General features: G+C 41.6%; 1 protein-coding gene across 1 annotated transcript in view; it reads right to left on the reverse strand.

Moving 5' to 3' along the window:
• Positions 1-256: 256 nt before the first annotated feature.
• Positions 257-17,279, reverse strand: part of LOC139562655 (collagen alpha-1(XIII) chain-like) — a 53,550-nt gene continuing 36,527 nt past the window's right edge. The window contains exons 21-39 of the mRNA XM_071380530.1: positions 16,982-17,068; positions 16,852-16,878; positions 16,631-16,666; positions 16,477-16,533; positions 16,355-16,378; positions 16,027-16,125; positions 15,739-15,873; positions 14,780-14,851; positions 14,548-14,592; positions 14,339-14,389; positions 14,186-14,212; positions 13,941-14,027; positions 12,475-12,510; positions 11,345-11,398; positions 11,152-11,205; positions 10,647-10,682; positions 8,051-8,137; positions 2,027-2,065; positions 257-1,793 (exon numbers count right to left, since the gene is read on the reverse strand). Coding sequence (XP_071236631.1) covers positions 1,791-1,793; positions 2,027-2,065; positions 8,051-8,137; positions 10,647-10,682; positions 11,152-11,205; positions 11,345-11,398; positions 12,475-12,510; positions 13,941-14,027; positions 14,186-14,212; positions 14,339-14,389; positions 14,548-14,592; positions 14,780-14,851; positions 15,739-15,873; positions 16,027-16,125; positions 16,355-16,378; positions 16,477-16,533; positions 16,631-16,666; positions 16,852-16,878; positions 16,982-17,068 — 1,056 coding nt within the window. The 3' untranslated portion in view covers positions 257-1,790. The remainder of the gene's footprint in view (positions 1,794-2,026; positions 2,066-8,050; positions 8,138-10,646; positions 10,683-11,151; positions 11,206-11,344; positions 11,399-12,474; positions 12,511-13,940; positions 14,028-14,185; positions 14,213-14,338; positions 14,390-14,547; positions 14,593-14,779; positions 14,852-15,738; positions 15,874-16,026; positions 16,126-16,354; positions 16,379-16,476; positions 16,534-16,630; positions 16,667-16,851; positions 16,879-16,981; positions 17,069-17,279) is intronic.

Below are 17,279 nucleotides of genomic sequence, written 5' to 3' on the forward strand. Positions count from 1 at the left end.
AAAGAACTCACCTCAAACAGCACAATTCATGCTTTTTGGCACACACACACATTCAGGTCACTACAAACCATAGCAGAGCAATGGAAATAACAGACTTCAATGCACACTTAACACAATTCATGTGAAATTAAACATTAGCATGATACAACACTCATAAAATGCATCCCCAGATCCCAAACTCTGCATGGTCTTCAATGCAAAGTGATGACATAAAAAAGCTATATGTTATTTTTAAAGCACACAACTGTACTGTATGTACTATAAAAAAAAATAGGTTTATTTCTGATTGTCATTTTGAACATATAAGGTCAACAAACATTTAAATGTCAATTTGAACAGATTCTCAATGATTTCTCATGAACTTTGGGTTGAACCTATAACAAGAAGAGCAAGGCAGGGGAACATGGCACACGTTAGCATGAGGTATAAGAACCTGATGAAGACTTTATTAAAGGTGGTGATCTCTTAATCTAGCTATACATTTCCAGGCAGATCAGAACACAAACAGAGCTTTTTTTTTTACAACGAGCAGTGGCAATGGACCAACTCTACTCCAGTCCCCTTCATCCATCTCTTCAATACTGATTCATAAACACAGTTAGCAAGGGCGACGTAGGTCTTAAAGTACAGCTGCAAATAACTAGTCTGGTATTTCTTAACAAGATCTTCATTGTCCATTAATAGCTTTCTTCAAATAAATAAATGGATGCGTTACACTGGGCGTAGAGGCAATGTGGCTGTTGCAGCAGGATGCCTTAAGGGTCAGCAGCAATATTTCAGTCATCCAAGAGAAAGCTTGTTACATGGGTTTGTATCAACTTGATAAAGTTCTAACAAAAAAGGCAAACAACTACGGTTAAATAGAGCCTGATAGTCAAAAAGCAGGATGAGGTGGCCCCTTAGAGTTGGTTCAAAAAATATATATTTACAGATGACTTGGAGAAACTGAGGCCAGGTTATACGTGAAGCTATACTGTAGCTTAGAATGGTTGGTCATTCTGGCTGTGAAACTACTCAGCCAGTGAAAGAGCAGCAAATGCTAAGTATTTGTTCTCTGTTTCAAAATTGCTGTTTTGCCTAGGGGGAAACAACTAAAGCTTCAAATGGTCAGGCCATCTCAGTTGAAACCCCTTCATGAGATAAAATGTTTCCCTTTTAGAGACAATGACAAAATGTGCTTGTGTGGCATGCTGGATATTCAGGATACGTTATGGGTTTATGATATCAGAACCCTAAACGGTTAAAAGAGGATGTGTTGAGAACCATGGGCATCTGTGCACTCGTGATTCAAATGGCTATACTGTACAGTGCAGACTAAATACAGTGCTCTCTGTCACCATGACGTGACTTGTGTACATATTTAGACAGGAACATTTGCGGGGCTGTAGGTTTTCATCATTTTGATCTCTACAAAGAGGGTTCAACTAAGATATTTTAAAAAGCCAACACTTCATCTTTCCAGCCCCACAACTCAGTGCAGCATGGTCACAACAAAACAAAACAACAGGATACAATAAGTTAATAGGCAATATCTGTTCACATTATGCACAAATATCATGCATATGTAGCCACATTATAATTTCTTCCTTATCCAAACATGTTGACATAATGCATAGCTATTAAATCCAATACATAAACATTATAACAAATAATACAAATAAACACTCTGTACAAAGAACCTGGCATATTTTTATGATTTTCTTTTTTTTCTCATCAGTATAAGAGAGCACATAAAAAGTACAAAAATAAATATTCTATGTACAATCACACATGCCACCCCGAAGTTATCGTTACTGCAAAGAGAAGGCAAAAAAAAACACACATTAGTTCATGCAATGTTCATTGAGGATACAATGAACATGAATACAACTAAGCACTTTTCTACAGTATTAATGAAGTAATGACAGATGATGTTGTTGGTTATACTGGCACGGAGATAATTAAAAAGGCAGAGCTACCAAGCACTTAATCAGCCCAAGATGCAGATAGTGTACATTCACAGCAGGATATCAACTCTTTCACTTACTTTATTCCAACACCCTGATACTGGTAAGCCATCATCCCCCTAAGGAAAGAAAGAGAGGGAGTGAGTCATAATCACTCTGAGGTAATGCTTTACATGAAAGGGATAGTTCACCCAAATTACAAAATTACATTTTATAGACAAAGTATGACAGCAATCCATGCTTTGGTTTAGTTTCCCTCACAAATCTCCCTTAAGTCATGGGACCGATGTTAACATTTTTCACACATCATATTCAAAATCTATAAGTGACTTTGTTGAGTTTCACAATCCATTTTAGATACTTTCGGAGGATTTGGATAAGATGCGTGGAAAATGATAATATTGGTCCCATGACTTGAATGAGATTTGTGCCACAAATGCTAAAACGTTAGCATGTGGGAAGTGCCAGGGAAACTAAACCAACGCATGAATTGTTGTCATACCTTCTCCATAGACAGCTTACAGGTTAAGGAAACCAATGTGTCATTTGGTAATTTGTGTGAACTATCCGTTTAAGTTGTTCTGACACAGACTAACTTAATATAAAGTGTTACTCAAACTGCTAAAACTGTAGAATGTGACTTTCTGTACAGTATAACCATGCAAACACGCAAACATGTACACAAAACACAATGCAATTTACTGTTGAATAAATGTGTGTGTATAATATTTATGCAATGTACTATGCATATTGTGTTAAAAAGCATCAACAACCAGCCAAACAACTAGTGGTACAGTAGTAGATGTGTATTTGTACAAATATAACTCCATCGTCTGAATTCATTCAAACTTTTAGAAATAGGGTTTAAACACAGCCACCGGGCTGTTATTTTCTTTCATCTGGCATCTTCTATGAATGAATCAAACCTTCAACCTCTTTTTTCAATACATAAACAAAACAGGGTTAAACTGAAATCATTGAGGAGGCCCTGTGTTTCTCCCCAAGAGAATCTTTCTCAATATAGTTCTGTTGTCCAAAATGGTAAAGGGTAAGGTGGGGGGTAAAGGTGCCATGCAAGTGGTAGTAGAGGAGACAGGGATACAAATAAGAAAAGTAAGGCTATTAACTTTCAAGAGTCTTTGAAAAAAAAAAAAATGTAAAGTCACTTAATGGGTCCTGGGTTAATATGAACAAGAAAATTATTTCTAAAACAAGATTATTTTGCACACCACTAATTACTGTAGGTGCAAGAAAAAATACAATTCTCAGCAAATAAATAGTTAGTTAGTTTATTAGTTTAGTTTATCTAAACAGTAGTACATTCGTAGTGAATAGCTTGATCAACAGCTTCAAGTGTGTGCATGCCTACTCTGTAAATAAAGACATTGCTCTTCTCAAATCAAATCAAATATTTGTCACATGCTTCGTAAACAGATGTGGACTAACAGTGAAATGCTTAATTACAGGCCCTTCCCAACAATGCAGAGAAAGAAAATAGAGAAATAAAGGAAAGAAAAACACGTAATTATATACAGTATACCTGTATCGAGTCGATGTGCAGTGAGTGGTATGAGGTAATTGAGGTAGATATGTACATATAACTACGAATAAAGTGGCAGATAGTAAACATTATTAGTAGCAGCAAATCATAATCAAATGACATTTAATTTTATTGGTCGTGTACACATATTTTGCAGATGTTATTGCAGGTGCAGTGAAATGCTTATGTTTCTAGCTCCAACAGTGCACTAATACCTAACAATACAAAACAATACACACAAATCCTACACATTAAAAGAAAGGAATAAAGAAATATCAGAACGAGCAAAGTCAGAGTCCGGAATATAAATATGCATATGATGCTGTGTATAGACAGTATGGACAGTATATGAATATAAAAGGTATGTACAGCAGTAGTTATATAGGATGAGCCTTGACTAGAATACAGTATATACAGTGGGGCAAAAAAGTATTTAGTCAGCCACCAATTGTGAAAGTTCTCCCACTTAAAAAGATGAGAGGCCTGTAATTTTCATCATAGGTACACTTCAACTATGACAGACAAAATGAGAAATAAAATCCAGAAAATCACATTGTAGGATTTTTATGAATTTATTTGCAAATTATGGTGGAAAATAAGTATTTGGTCAATAACTATCCTCTCAAAGCATTTCATGATGACAGAAGTGAGTGCTATGGGGCGATAGCCATTTAGTTCAGTTATCTTCGTTTTCTTTGGTACAGGAACAATGGTGAAAATCTTGAAGCAATTGGGTACAACAGACTGGGATAGGGAGAGATTTAATATGTCCATAAACCCTCCAGCCAGCTGGTCTGAACATACTCTGAGGATACGACTTGGGATGCCGTCTGGGCAGGCAGCCTTGTGAGGGTCAACATGCTTAAATGTCTTGCTATAACGTCGGCCACGGAGAAGACAGCTCACAGTCGGTGGCGGTACTGGGTTTTCCTCGAAGTAATGAAGAAGGTGTTTAGGTTGACCGGGAGCATGGCAATAGTCTCCGCTACGTGGCTGGCTTTGTTTGAGTATGTGAAAAATCAAAATAGTTAGTGCAAAAAGGGTCAATGTTAACTATTATGTCTTGGGGGTAGAGGCTGTTCAGGGTTCTACCAGGGTTGGTTCCAGACTTTTTTTAGGGCCTTCCTCTAACAACGCCTGGTATAGAGGTCCTGGATGTCAGGGAGCTCAGCCCCAGTGATGTACTGGGCCTTACGCCACACCTTCTGTAGCGCCTTGCGGTAGGATGCCAAGCAGTTGCCATACCAAGCGGTGATGCAGCCAGTCAAGAAGCTCTCAATGGTGCAGCTGTATAACTTTTTGACGATCTGAGGACCCATACCAACTCTTTTCAGAGTCCTAAGGAGGAAGAAGCATTGTCGTGCCCTCTTTTGTTTTTGGACCATAATAGATCCTTAGTGATGTGGACAACGAGGAACTTGAAGCTCTCAACCCACTCCATTACAGCCCTGTCGATGTGAATGGGGCGTGCTCAGCTCTCCGTTTCCACCACACTCTCTGACGTCGTCCCTATAGGCCAGGGGTGGGCAACTTCAATCCTCGGGGGCCTGATTGGTGTCACACTTTTTCTCCATCCCTAGCAAACACAGCAGATGAATCGAATTGCATTCTAAACTGAAGATCATAATTGGGTTATTATTGGAGTCAGGTGTGTTAGCTGGTGCTAGGGAAAAACTGTGACACCAATCAGGGCCCTGAGGACTGGAATTGCCCACCCCAGCTATAGGCTGTCTCATCGTCATTGGTGATCAGGCCTACCACCATCGTCGGCAAACTTAATGGTGTTGGAGTAGTGCACGCCACGCAGTCGTGAGTGAACAGAGAGTACAGGACGGGACTAAGCACGCACCCCTGAGGGGCCCCCGTGTTAAGGGTCAGCTTGGCGGATGTGTTGTTGCCTACCCTCACCACTTGGGGGCGTCTTGTCAGGAAGTCCAGGATCCGGTTGCAGATGGAGGTGTTCAGTCCCAGGGTCCTTACCGTGGTGATGAGCTTTGAGGGCTCTATGGTGTTGAACACTGAGCTGTAGTCAATGAACAGCATTCTCATGTAGGTGTTTTTCATTTGTGCAAGTGGGAAAGGGCAGTGTGGAGTGCAATAGAGATTGTGTCATATGTTGATCTGTTGGGGCAGTACGTGAATTGGAGTGGGTCCAAGGTGTCTGGGTGTTGATGTGAGCCATGACCAGCCTTTCAAATCAGTTCATGGCTATAGATAAGAGTGCTACGGGGCGATAGTCATTTAGACAGGTTACCTTGGCGTTCTTGGGCACAGGGACTATGGTGGTCTGCTTGAAACATGAAGGCATTACAGACTGAGTCAGGAAGAAGGGAAAATGTCAGTGAAGACACTTGCCAGCTGGTCCGTCTAGCTCCTATTGTAGGTTGGCATCACTGGGCAGCTCACGGCTAGATTTCCCTTTGTAATCCGTGATAGTTTGCAAGCCTTGCCACATTCGAACAAGCGCCAGAGCCTATGTGTAGGATTGATCTTAGTCCTGCATTGATGCTATGCCCGTTTGATGGTTCGTCGGAGGGCGTAGTGGGATTTCTTATAAGCGTCCGGGTTAGTGTCCCGCACCTTGAAAGCGGCAGCTCTAACCTTTAGCTCAGTACGGATGTTGCCTGTAATCCATGGCTTCTGGTTGGGATATGTACATATGGTCACTGTAGGGACGATGTCGTCGATGCACTTATTAACGAAGCCGGTGACTGATGTTGTAAACTCCTGAATGCATATGAATGAATCCCGGAACATATTCCAGTCTATGCTAGAGAAACAGTCTTGTAGCTTAGCATCCCCTTCATCTGACCACTTCCGTATTTAGTGCATCACTGGTACTTCCTGTTTGAGTTTTTGCTTGTAAGCACGAAGGAGGATAGAGTTATGATCAGATTTGCCAAATGGGGGGTGAGGGAGAGCTTTGTATGCATCTAAGTGTGTGGAGTAAAGGTGATCAATAGTTTTTTCACCCTGTAGTTGCAAAGGTGACTTGCTGGCAGAAATTAGGTACGACAGATTTCAGTATTCCTGCATTAAAATCACAGCCACTAGGAGCGCCACCTCTGGATGAGCATTTTATTGTTTGCTTAAGGCACCATACAGCTCGTTGAGTGCGGTCTTAGTGCCAGCATCGGTTTCTGGTGGTAAATAGACAGCTATGGAAATTGTAGATTAAAAATATCTTGGTGAATAATAAAGTCTACAGTTTATCATGAGGTATTCTAATTCATGCGAGCAGAATCTCGAGATTTCCTTAATATTAGAGATCGAGCTTCAGCTGTCGTCAACAAAGCAACAGCTGTTCTGTCCTGCCGATGCATAGAAAAACCAGCTAGATGTGTATTATCCATGTCCTTGTTCAGCCAAATTTCAGAGGAGCATAGGATATTCCAGTTCTTCAGGTCTTGTTGATAGGATAGTCTCGAATGGAGCATGTCCAGTTTGTCCAGTGATTGTACATTCGCCAATAGAACAGAGGTTTATTTACTCGCCGTCGTAGTTTCATTTGGTTGCCCACACGTCGGCCTCTATATCGCCGTCTCTTTCTCTTCCAGGTGTCGGGGATTAGGGCCTGGTCCGGGGTCAGCAGTATGTCCTGCCGACTCGTTGAAGTAGAAATCTTCATCTAAATCCAGGTTAACGGTTCTGATGTCCAGAAGCTTTTTTCGGTCATAGGAGACGATGGTGGAAACATTGTGTACAAAAAAAGTTAAGATCAGCGCAAAAAACCCCCCCACAAAATAGCAGAATTGGTCAGCAACCCGTAAAACAGCCTTTATTTGTAAAAATATTTTTACATAACTAACGGTACTATTGTGTTAGTTCAATGTAATGCTCAGGCAGCCCTATTATATTAGCTATTACTTATGCCTAAAGTAAAGTGAATAAGAAAATGTATGGAATTGTTAAGGGGTGGTTAGAAAAGCCAAGGCATGCTGGATAGGGAAGGGAGAGAGGAAGCATACCACAGGACAAGGGGCATCCAGCCCGTCCAGGCCAGGTAGGCCCGGTTCACCCTTTTCTCCTTTAAAGCCTCGGAAACCCTGTTTGTGAAATCAACCTTGTAAACATCTGCACATTGCCCCTCCTTTAGCAGCATTATACCCTGCTGGCCGATGAGAGGACCTGCTGCTGCTCCGTTCGCAGACCAAAGGCTGTAGCTACAGACACACCTAAACATGCAGGCGGCCTGGGACTGACAGGAACAGACTCACTGGAGTAAGTGGGCCATGTTTCTGTTAGTCTCACCCTTGAATAGAAAACCCCCTCAGATGGTTCATGGTCGCTGGTCCTGGGGTGATTATTCATTCTTAACCAATTATCATCCAGTCATTCAATGAATACCAAATCATTATCACGACTGCAGTTTGTATCTCTGGACTAATACTGTAGTAGACGCTTGGACCAAAACCACTTTAGGGTCTATTAGAGTCGGTTAAGAGGCAAAAGGAAGTCAGGATCAGAACACAGAGACTCCTGATTGTCAGTGCAGTTTATGTGGTATTCTGAGGGTCGCTCCTTCTTTTTGCCACCTGGCTTGCACATTGAACGCAGGACATACCAATGGACAGGGGGCATCTAATCCGGGTGCTCCTTGGTCCCCCTTATCCCCTTTAGTTCCCCTGTTGCCTTTCTTGCCTCTCTCTCCCTGCAAACAACAGTGCATTACAAGAGACAGGCTTTAGTTCCTCCTGGCTGGCTCGCCCACACAGTAAGCAAATATGTTTGCTTTTTGAAGTTTGTATTCTTACATAAGGAATTTAGACATTTTACAGATAATTGAAGACCATAAAAGTAAGGATGATGTGCTTTTTTGGGTTTACGAAGAAGAGTACTGAAGTTTAAGAATGTAGTGGTGGGGAAAGTAAGTGGAGGAAGTTAGGGAGTAGGGATACAGGCCAATGCTATTGGTGAGCGGGTTCCTTTAGTGCCTGAGATAACCTTCACAGACTTGTTGCAGGGATAGAAACACTTCATTGATTCATTAAAAAATATATATATTTATTTTACCTTTATTTAACTAGGCAAGTCAGTTAAGAACAAAATCTTATTTTGATTCATCAACTACTACAGGATATTACAAGGGTATCACTAGCCCTACCTAACACAACATAACATTCATGAGCCATACATGCAAAAGTATGCTGTTGTTTGTGTACACTAAAGGTGGCTGGACTGGCTACTAGCTGGCTACAAGTAAACAAGCCACTTACAGTATCTTCAAAAGCAAATATTTTTCTCTCAAGAAATGGCATTCCTTTACTGCTGAAGTTGCAGTTATATAATGGACGTGAAGGGCTACAGTATTTACACGCGGAATTGTTACATTATGCACCTACAGCCTATATTAGGTTGATCTATTGGATCGTGCCTCCATGAGAGGCAATAAATTCAGAGGCTAGTACTTATTGTATCATATTTCCAACCAAAGCGAACCTTGTAAAATATTATAGATATATGTGGATATATGTATAAAACCTGACCACATTATTATTCAAACATCCGCTCACCAAGATCAAGGCCTTTTAAGGGGTTGGATTAGGGGCTAGACGAGTTTATCAAGAAGGAATTGGAATTGGAAGGATAATAAATCCTGGCTAACATATAATGCTCTCACAACGTTGCCTCAACATTGCCTGAAAACCATCAACCTTGGCTAACGTTGTGGCAACGTTGTGAGAACATTACTTGACAGCCAAGTGAAAGGAAATGACAGGCAGGCTTGCAGGGAAGGTAAGTGGTAAGAGGAGGAGGAGTAGGAAGAAGATTAACCCGGGACTACGACATTAGAATGCAGGAGGAGCAGGTTGCCAGGGTGTGTGAGAGGGAGAGAGAGGGCAACACGACCCGGCAAAAAGAGCCACGGGAAACAGAGCAGGGTGGAGGGGAGGAAAAGGGGATAGGAAGACCTGCGGAAACAAAGGAAGACAGGACAAGAGTAAAAACAGCACCACGATCCCACAACCGGCCACAGCACCTCCAACTGGTGTAGCAAAATACCTCATAATATCAATCTCTTTCCCCTTCTTTACACCCCATTTGAGCACCAAATACATTTGATCCACAGATAGGAAGTAGCCATAACTGTCAATGTAAGATATTTCCTGCTGACATGAACCCAGTTGGAAGTGCTGAGAGGGTCAATGACATGTTGTGACTTTTAAGGTGGGAGTCAGAATATTAAGTCAGATGTTAATAGGAAGGAAGGAAACATTCTCCAAGGGGAAGGGGGGACATGGGTATATGAACCAAATAATCTCTAATACATTGGTAGATTTTTTGTTGTTGCAGTGGCTATTTTACAAAATGGGAGTGTGGCATTATGTGATTACTTTAAGAACAACATGTTCAGATACGACAGTACAAGGTAAACTTAGGTCGGACAATGTAAAAGAGAACACCCTTTTGACTTGTCTTCAAAGTAAACAGCATGTCATTTTCTAAGGTCTTTGATGTGTCCATTCACATGTTCCAGTCCTCTCATTATCAGGTACAAACATCTTCAATCTCTTTTGATCCCCTGTCTCAATTTATACTACCTCAGTCATATTTGCATGTTTTAACAAGATGAATTGAACTCTGAGGTAAAAAGGCCACTGCAAAACAAATACATTCACCTCAGAAAGGCAAAGGACATATGAATATCATTTTTTCAAACATCACTAAAAACACAATTGAAGGTCACTCATCATTGGCTATTTTGGACACATTTGTCAGAAGATGAGGTTATTGATATTTAAATAACATTTTGATTCAGATTCGCCTACTTAAGAGAGCCTTTGAATCCACCATGGTCCTGCTCATATTACCTAATACAGGCCCACCATGCTTTTAAGAATAACAAACTTGACATCCCAATGGGCTTGCAAATGATTGATTGATGATGAATTATTACCAAAAAGACAAATGAAAAATGACAATAGTCTTTTTGATTAGTACTTTTCAATGAAGAATACCTTCGCTCATTTTGGTTGGGAGTATATCTAGTGTTGAGGGAAGTAGGAGCATGGAGGATCAGAAGCCATTTTAAATCCCATAGTTTATCAGAAGTACTAAATGTACTTAATTAGCAGAGAACATGTTATTGTCCTCTGGTTAGAAGCACATTGTACTCCAAGAGAGCATTACAAGCACATAATTATCAGCTGTTATCTTACCCGGTTCCCTTTGAATCCTTGTGGTCCTACTAAACCCTGAGAAGAGGAAATTAAACACAATATGATTTCCTGTGCAAGCATTGAGAGACATTGCCTTGAGTAATAGCTTTGTAAGTGAAGTAAGTAGCCTTGCAGGAGCCTATCTCTCGTGTGAGGAAGCTTGATGTACAAGTACACCCCCCGGACAGAATGCTATCACAGGGCCTTAACCCCAATCTATCTCCTTAGTGACACATCGGATCCCATTTTTACAGTATTTGGTGTGACTCGCCCAGGGATCGGACTCCCAACCCTCCAATCTCAGGGCGGACATGCTAACCACAAAGCCACTGATTTGGTAATAGCTTTGTGCTGTCAATCAATTTGATCTATCGATTCCCTCAGACTTAATTAAGAGATGATTTAAGGTGCTAATGGTGCTATTGCTCATTCAATGTTGATTGTAAATGCAATACTGTATTTATTTGATGTTCTTGATACTTAGGTAATTGGACAAACTACTTACAGGGATGCCGTGAGGCCCAATTGGTCCTGGGACTCCTGAATCTCCCTTGTAACCCTGAATTGATCAAAAAAAATTACAATATAAATCATTCATCTCAAATAGATAAACAAGCTCTGTTTTGACAGATAGCCCTTATGTGGTGTGTGTGTGTGTGTGTGTGTGCTACTTTAGTGTGTGTGTTGTAAGTACTCACTCTATCTCCCTTCAGTCCTGCTGGCCCTGCCACACCAACTGGTCCTATCAGGCCCTTTAAGTTTAAGGACAAGACGACAATCAGTGAATGCAGACATTACAATGGGAGGATATCCAAAGGAAAGAGATTATTTAATTTCCGTCAATAGATCAACAAGCTTTCTGGAGCCCTTACGTGCCAAAAGAGGAGTTACCCAATTCTGTTTATGTTAATCATGATTAAATAATAGCCTATTGATTGATTAGGTAGTGGTGTTCTCTAGGTTACCCCACTGTGCATGTTACACCAAGCTTGTTGAGCTAAAGAATGAACAGTAACAAAAAAGGAGAAAAATATGAATGATTAGTAAAAGAGGTCAGCTGTAGCTCTCTCTCCCTGGAGAAGTCAGGATCACGACAGGAGGACCTTGCATCTCAGGCAGATAGTACAGCATGTACAGATAGTACAGCATATTGCATGACAGAGCCATACTGTCCTGTATACATATCAACATGCAGCATGAGCATCCCAGCATGCTCTCCTGGTATGACATCACAACGCCAGTTCAAAGCTTTTCACTGCTTGCATATGATCATAGGAGAATTACAACGGTATGTTTTGAAGATTTGCAATGGCATGGACTCGGACACTCAGTTTGTCATGACTTTATGCAAGTAGGCTGAATCTTGAGATCTGATCTCGTAACTCAAATGTCCTTATAGATCTTCCATTGACGTTACCCATGCAAATCTCAAGTTAGGATTCAGGCTGTAATGAACAAGTGGGACTAATTCTTGCCATTTACTACTTCAAAGCATATACGCACTGAGAGGAGAAACATCAAAGGGCCCATTTTAGGACCATGGCACGTTCCAATGCCAGACAGACATGGGACACAGTCATGTGAACATCGTCCCTATGCCAGAGCAATCCTCAAAAAATGCCTAAAAACAGAACTGTTCTCTCTGCAGACAACCAGACAGACTACAAGACAGGGCAGACAGGACAAGCATGTAGGAAAGGCAAGCAGACAGACAAGACACCAGCGCAGACAGACATGCAAGTAAGCCATGGGGGGAGCAGAATAGAGGAGGGGAGGTGGGGTAGGGGAGGAATGTGTGTTGGGTGGGTACAGGACTAGCGCCACTCACCACTGGACCAGGCCTGCCGTCTAAACCATGAGCCCCCTGGACAGTGTGTAAACATTTAGAGAGCAGAGATGGAAGGTAGGTGGTGGGAGAAGGGGAGGAGGAGGTGTGGAGGGGGGAGAGGGTAAGGGGTGAGTGAGTGAAGCAGTGATTCGTGACTCAAAAACACATCCAGTTGTTGATGAAGGGTGATTGTGTTGTGATTATGTGAGAAACAGTTACTCCTTTTATAGGTGCAGTTGATTATCACTGTCAAATAATTAAGTCCTGACCTTTAAGAGTCCTGACCTTTAAGATTTAAGTGTCTATGATGATTTGCAAATTTCATGTCTTGTACCAACATTGATTAGCATATACATAATATCCCTCATCATTTCCATATAAAAGGAGTTACTGTGCCATTGACGATGTGACTAGAACATGTACTGAATATCAACAATGACCTTTGACTCCCAAGAAGTAAACCAGAAGTAAGGAAGAGACCCCCAGTGATTCATATCAAACCTATTCCTTAACATGCCACTAAATATAGAACTAAAAGAGACTACATTTACAGAATTTCAGAGAGATTATCAGAAAACTAAACAAAAGTTGGCATAATGAAGAAAATGATCATTAACTCTTTCCATCTAATAATGATAATTATTGAGTTATCTAAAAAAAATATGACAGTGGTAATGTTTATTGTAGATTACATGTTTTAGTTTTCATATTAGTGATTTTATTGCCCTTATGTATTGGATTGCAGCAACCATCCATCCATGCACTTTGAAAACATTAATGCAACCATTGAGCAATCAAACCATCTGTCACGTTCCTGACCTATTTCTGTTAGTTTGTTGTATGTGTTAGTTGGTCAGGACGTGAGTTTGGGTGGGCATTCTATGTTGTCTGTTTCTATGTTGGTTTAAGGGTTGCCTGGTATGGCTCTCAATTAGAGGCAGGTGTTTGGCGTTCCTCTAATTGAGAGTCATATTTAGGTAGGTTGTTTCACAGTGTTCGTTGTGGGTGGTTGTCTTCCGTGTCAGTGTTTTGTCGCACCATTACGGGACTGTTCGGTTTGTTTGTTCATGTCATTTATGTGTAGGCTATTTTCCCTGTTCGTGCGTTCTTCGTGTTTATGTGAGTTCGTCGTCCAGGTCTGTCTACACCGTTTGTTGTTTTGTTAGTTTTAGTCAAGTTCGTGTTTTCGTGTTTTCTTTAATAAATTATGTGTTCACAACCCGCTGCGCCTTGGTTCCATCACTACTCCTCCTTTTCGATTGAAGAGGAGGAGGACCACCGTTACACCATCATTGGTTAGGCCTAGTTATAAAGTGACATGACAACATCAGAACAGTCATGCTGCCTGGTTCTAAGACACAAAAGCCTGAACAAAGAGTACACCCACTCTACTTTGGTTTCCAGGAGTCAAAATACAACTTATAATGGCAAAATGGTCAAAGGGATGGTCAAATTGGTGTACTTACAGGAAGCCCAAGATGACCCCTGTCCCCTTTATCGCCTTTCAAACCCGATGCTCCCTTCTCTCCCCGTATGCCTATGCCTGGCTCCCCCTAAAAGAGGCACAGAAAATACATTATTCACGTTTACTACATAGGCATTACACCAACTTACTAAAACCACCATTTTGAGAGAGTACTGACAACTACAGTTTCAAAGGATTCTGGAGGTACAGTAAGACATTACAGAGGCTACCACAATCAACTCTTACCTTTGGCCCTCCCAGTCCTTCAGTTCCCTGAGGGGTAAAAGAAACAATTCCAGTCAGGATATGTCAAGTAAATATGACATATTATCAGGAGGTTTAATAGATCTTTCTGAGGGCTTATATTGCCTAATAGCATGCTAACTGTAGTGTACTCACCGCAGGGCCAACTGGTCCTTGTGGCCCTGGAGGACCTGGAGGCCCATATACCTAAAGACAAACATCAGGTAACATCATCAATGCATACACTTCCTCATTAGTGGGTTCACTCTAACATCACGTCCTCTGAATCTGAACCCTCTCAAGTTCACTCAAACACGCACGGGTCATTAAAAACAATGAGATACACAGTGGAGGGGAGCCCTTACCATCTCTGACATTCCTCCCTTATCTCCGGACTCACCCTTCTGACCCTGAAGCATCAAGTCACATGAATACAAGGTTAACATAGGCTACTCGCATGAATAAAACCCTGCTGTACACCCAATCAGCACTGTACAGATGGATAGTATTGCGAACAGTATTTCACTGCTACCCAATGCCAGGTCAGACAATGCATACTGTATATCCAGATGCAGTCTGAGGGGCACCATTGCGTACCATTGCGCTTGGTAATCCAATGGGACCAGGAGGCCCAGAAACCCCCTTTTCACCAGTAGGGCCATCTAAACCCTACAGAACAAGGAAAGGGGTGATAGTGATTAAAATGTTGTCAGTGTGTTCAAATCAGGGATTGGTTTTGGTTAATTTCCATATCAGTGTCAATTAATACAAAATAGACGATTACATTTTTTAAATCAGATGTTAAAAGTTAACATTAATCTTGAATGTGCCAAAACCGCTGACCAAATATATCACATACAGTTTTTTACTTTTGTCTGGTTACCTCCAGATTCTGGCTGTAAGGGCATGAAACTGCCCGTAATGAGGGACGCAATGCTGCCCATCCTTTCTCAGTGTCTACACACACAGACGATGCTAGACAATCACACAATTTCTCACAAGCAGTTATTTAATTGTTAATAAACCCACACATAGAGTGTGTTGATATGACTAACACAAATAATCATACAAGAATGGTGAAGGAAAAGTCTCGTAGACGCTGCAGTATTTGGGATGTGTTTTGGCTGTATGGTATGAGTGTAGCCCACTCCACTGTCAGAACTGGAGTAGGTATATTACTGAAGCCTAAAGAAGGTTTCTAATTAGATAACACGAGGGTGGAACAAAGAGCTAGCTCCAGTCCCTTTCCTCTGGGAATTATTATTTTTATTTAACCTTTATTTAACTAGGCAAGTCAGTTAAGGACAAATTCTTATTTGGCCTACCCTGGCCACACCCGGACGAGGCAAGGTCAATTGTGCGCCGCCATATGGGACTCCCAATCACGGCCAGATGTGATACAGCCTGGATACGAACCAGGGACTGTAGTGATGCCTCTTTCACTGAGATGCGGTGCCTTAGACCTCCACTCGGGAGGCCAGATGCTACTGTAGTGTTTTGGCTTTGGTGTGGGAGTGTGTGTAGTGGGGTGGATCTGGGGTTCCCCAGTTACTCACATGTGATCCAGATGGGCCCATGTCCCCCTTATCTCCTTTGGTTCCGGAGAAACCCATCAGGCCCCCCTCCCCTCTGGGACCTTCAGGGCCGGCTGGGCCAACAGGACCTGCCTCTCCAGGCTTCCCCCGAGGACCCTGACACACAAATTAGACATTGTTGCCGTTATTGTCTTTACTTTTATCATTATTGTCATCGCCATGTTGTTGTTGATGCTGTGTTTTATCATACATGACAGGTTAACAATGCACAATTATACTGAAGAATAGACAATAAGAGGGTGATCTAACCTTCTCTCCGTCAAGACCTGAAGGGCCTGGAAGGCCAACTTCACCCTTTGTTCCTGGTGTTCCGGGGACCCCTTGAGGGCCAGGTAGTCCAGGTGGGCCCTGGATCGATAAAGAAACAGATCAGAATGACTTATTGAAAACATATGCTGTATGTCTAGTACTGTATTCATATTAGCAAACGTTGTATTGGAATTACAGTGACAAAATACAGTCAGCCTTTAAATGGTCTTTCGGACAACATGGCTGTCTTTCTGCTACAACGACCTGCATAAAGAAGGCCTATACATTTCTAATGCATCATTAACAGACTTTAGAGATGTCCACTCACCATCAAAGGTACATTCCGAATATCCTAAGGAGAAAAAACCCAATGTTAGAAGTCCTGTAACAATTTATAATACTTCATGAATCAAACAATTTACATAAGGCAGTAAATAATTGGTGATATACATTTTCATTGTTGACGATTTCTGATTTTCCTGGCTCCCCTGCTGCACCTGGAGGACCCTAAAGTTAAGGGAAAAAAATGTATACTTTATTGGTGCAAATCTCCCAAATCTCCTTTTGACATTAATGCATGCGTTAGGACAGAGCCTGCACTTACTCTTGGTCCAGCTGGGCCATCAGATCCTTCTTCCCCCTGGAGGTGAGGAAAGGTATGACAGTTAGCCTCTTTCCTTTCAATTATTAACCTCAATACAGTGTTCAACACTAAAAGGATGGGATCGAACGTTACTGTAGCAAATTAGAGGACCATGTTTAGTGATCATACATTTCCTGTTGTGCAAAAATGTCAACTGAAGTTATGGAAAGTTCCCATCTTACCTTGAGACCTTGGTCGCCTTTGTCACCCTGGTAAAGAGAACACATCATTTTAAGGGGCCCCCGTGATATTATTAAACCAAGGTGTCTTTTTCTAACTATTCTACAGCCTCCATTTGGGTAGCTATAGTACCTTGAATCCTGATAGGCCTGGAAGTCCTGGTGTCCCTGGTTCTCCTTTGATGCCAGTCCCTGCTGCACTGGGTTCACCCTTGTCACCCTGCCACAGAACAGAACATGGACAGAGTTGTTATGAATGGATTATTTGTGTACCTGTTTGACATTTTACTGCATTGTTAGGAGCTAGCTAGTAACATAAGCGTTTCACTGCACCCGCTATAACATCTGCTAAACTGTGTACATAACCAATAAACTTTGATTTGATTTTGACAGTGTCATAAGTGACTGTGCAGGACAACACATTCTCTAGT

The sequence above is a fragment of the Salvelinus alpinus genome, chromosome 32, assembly GCF_045679555.1.
Source record: "Salvelinus alpinus chromosome 32, SLU_Salpinus.1, whole genome shotgun sequence".
NCBI classification, from domain to species: Eukaryota; Metazoa; Chordata; class Actinopteri; order Salmoniformes; family Salmonidae; genus Salvelinus; species Salvelinus alpinus.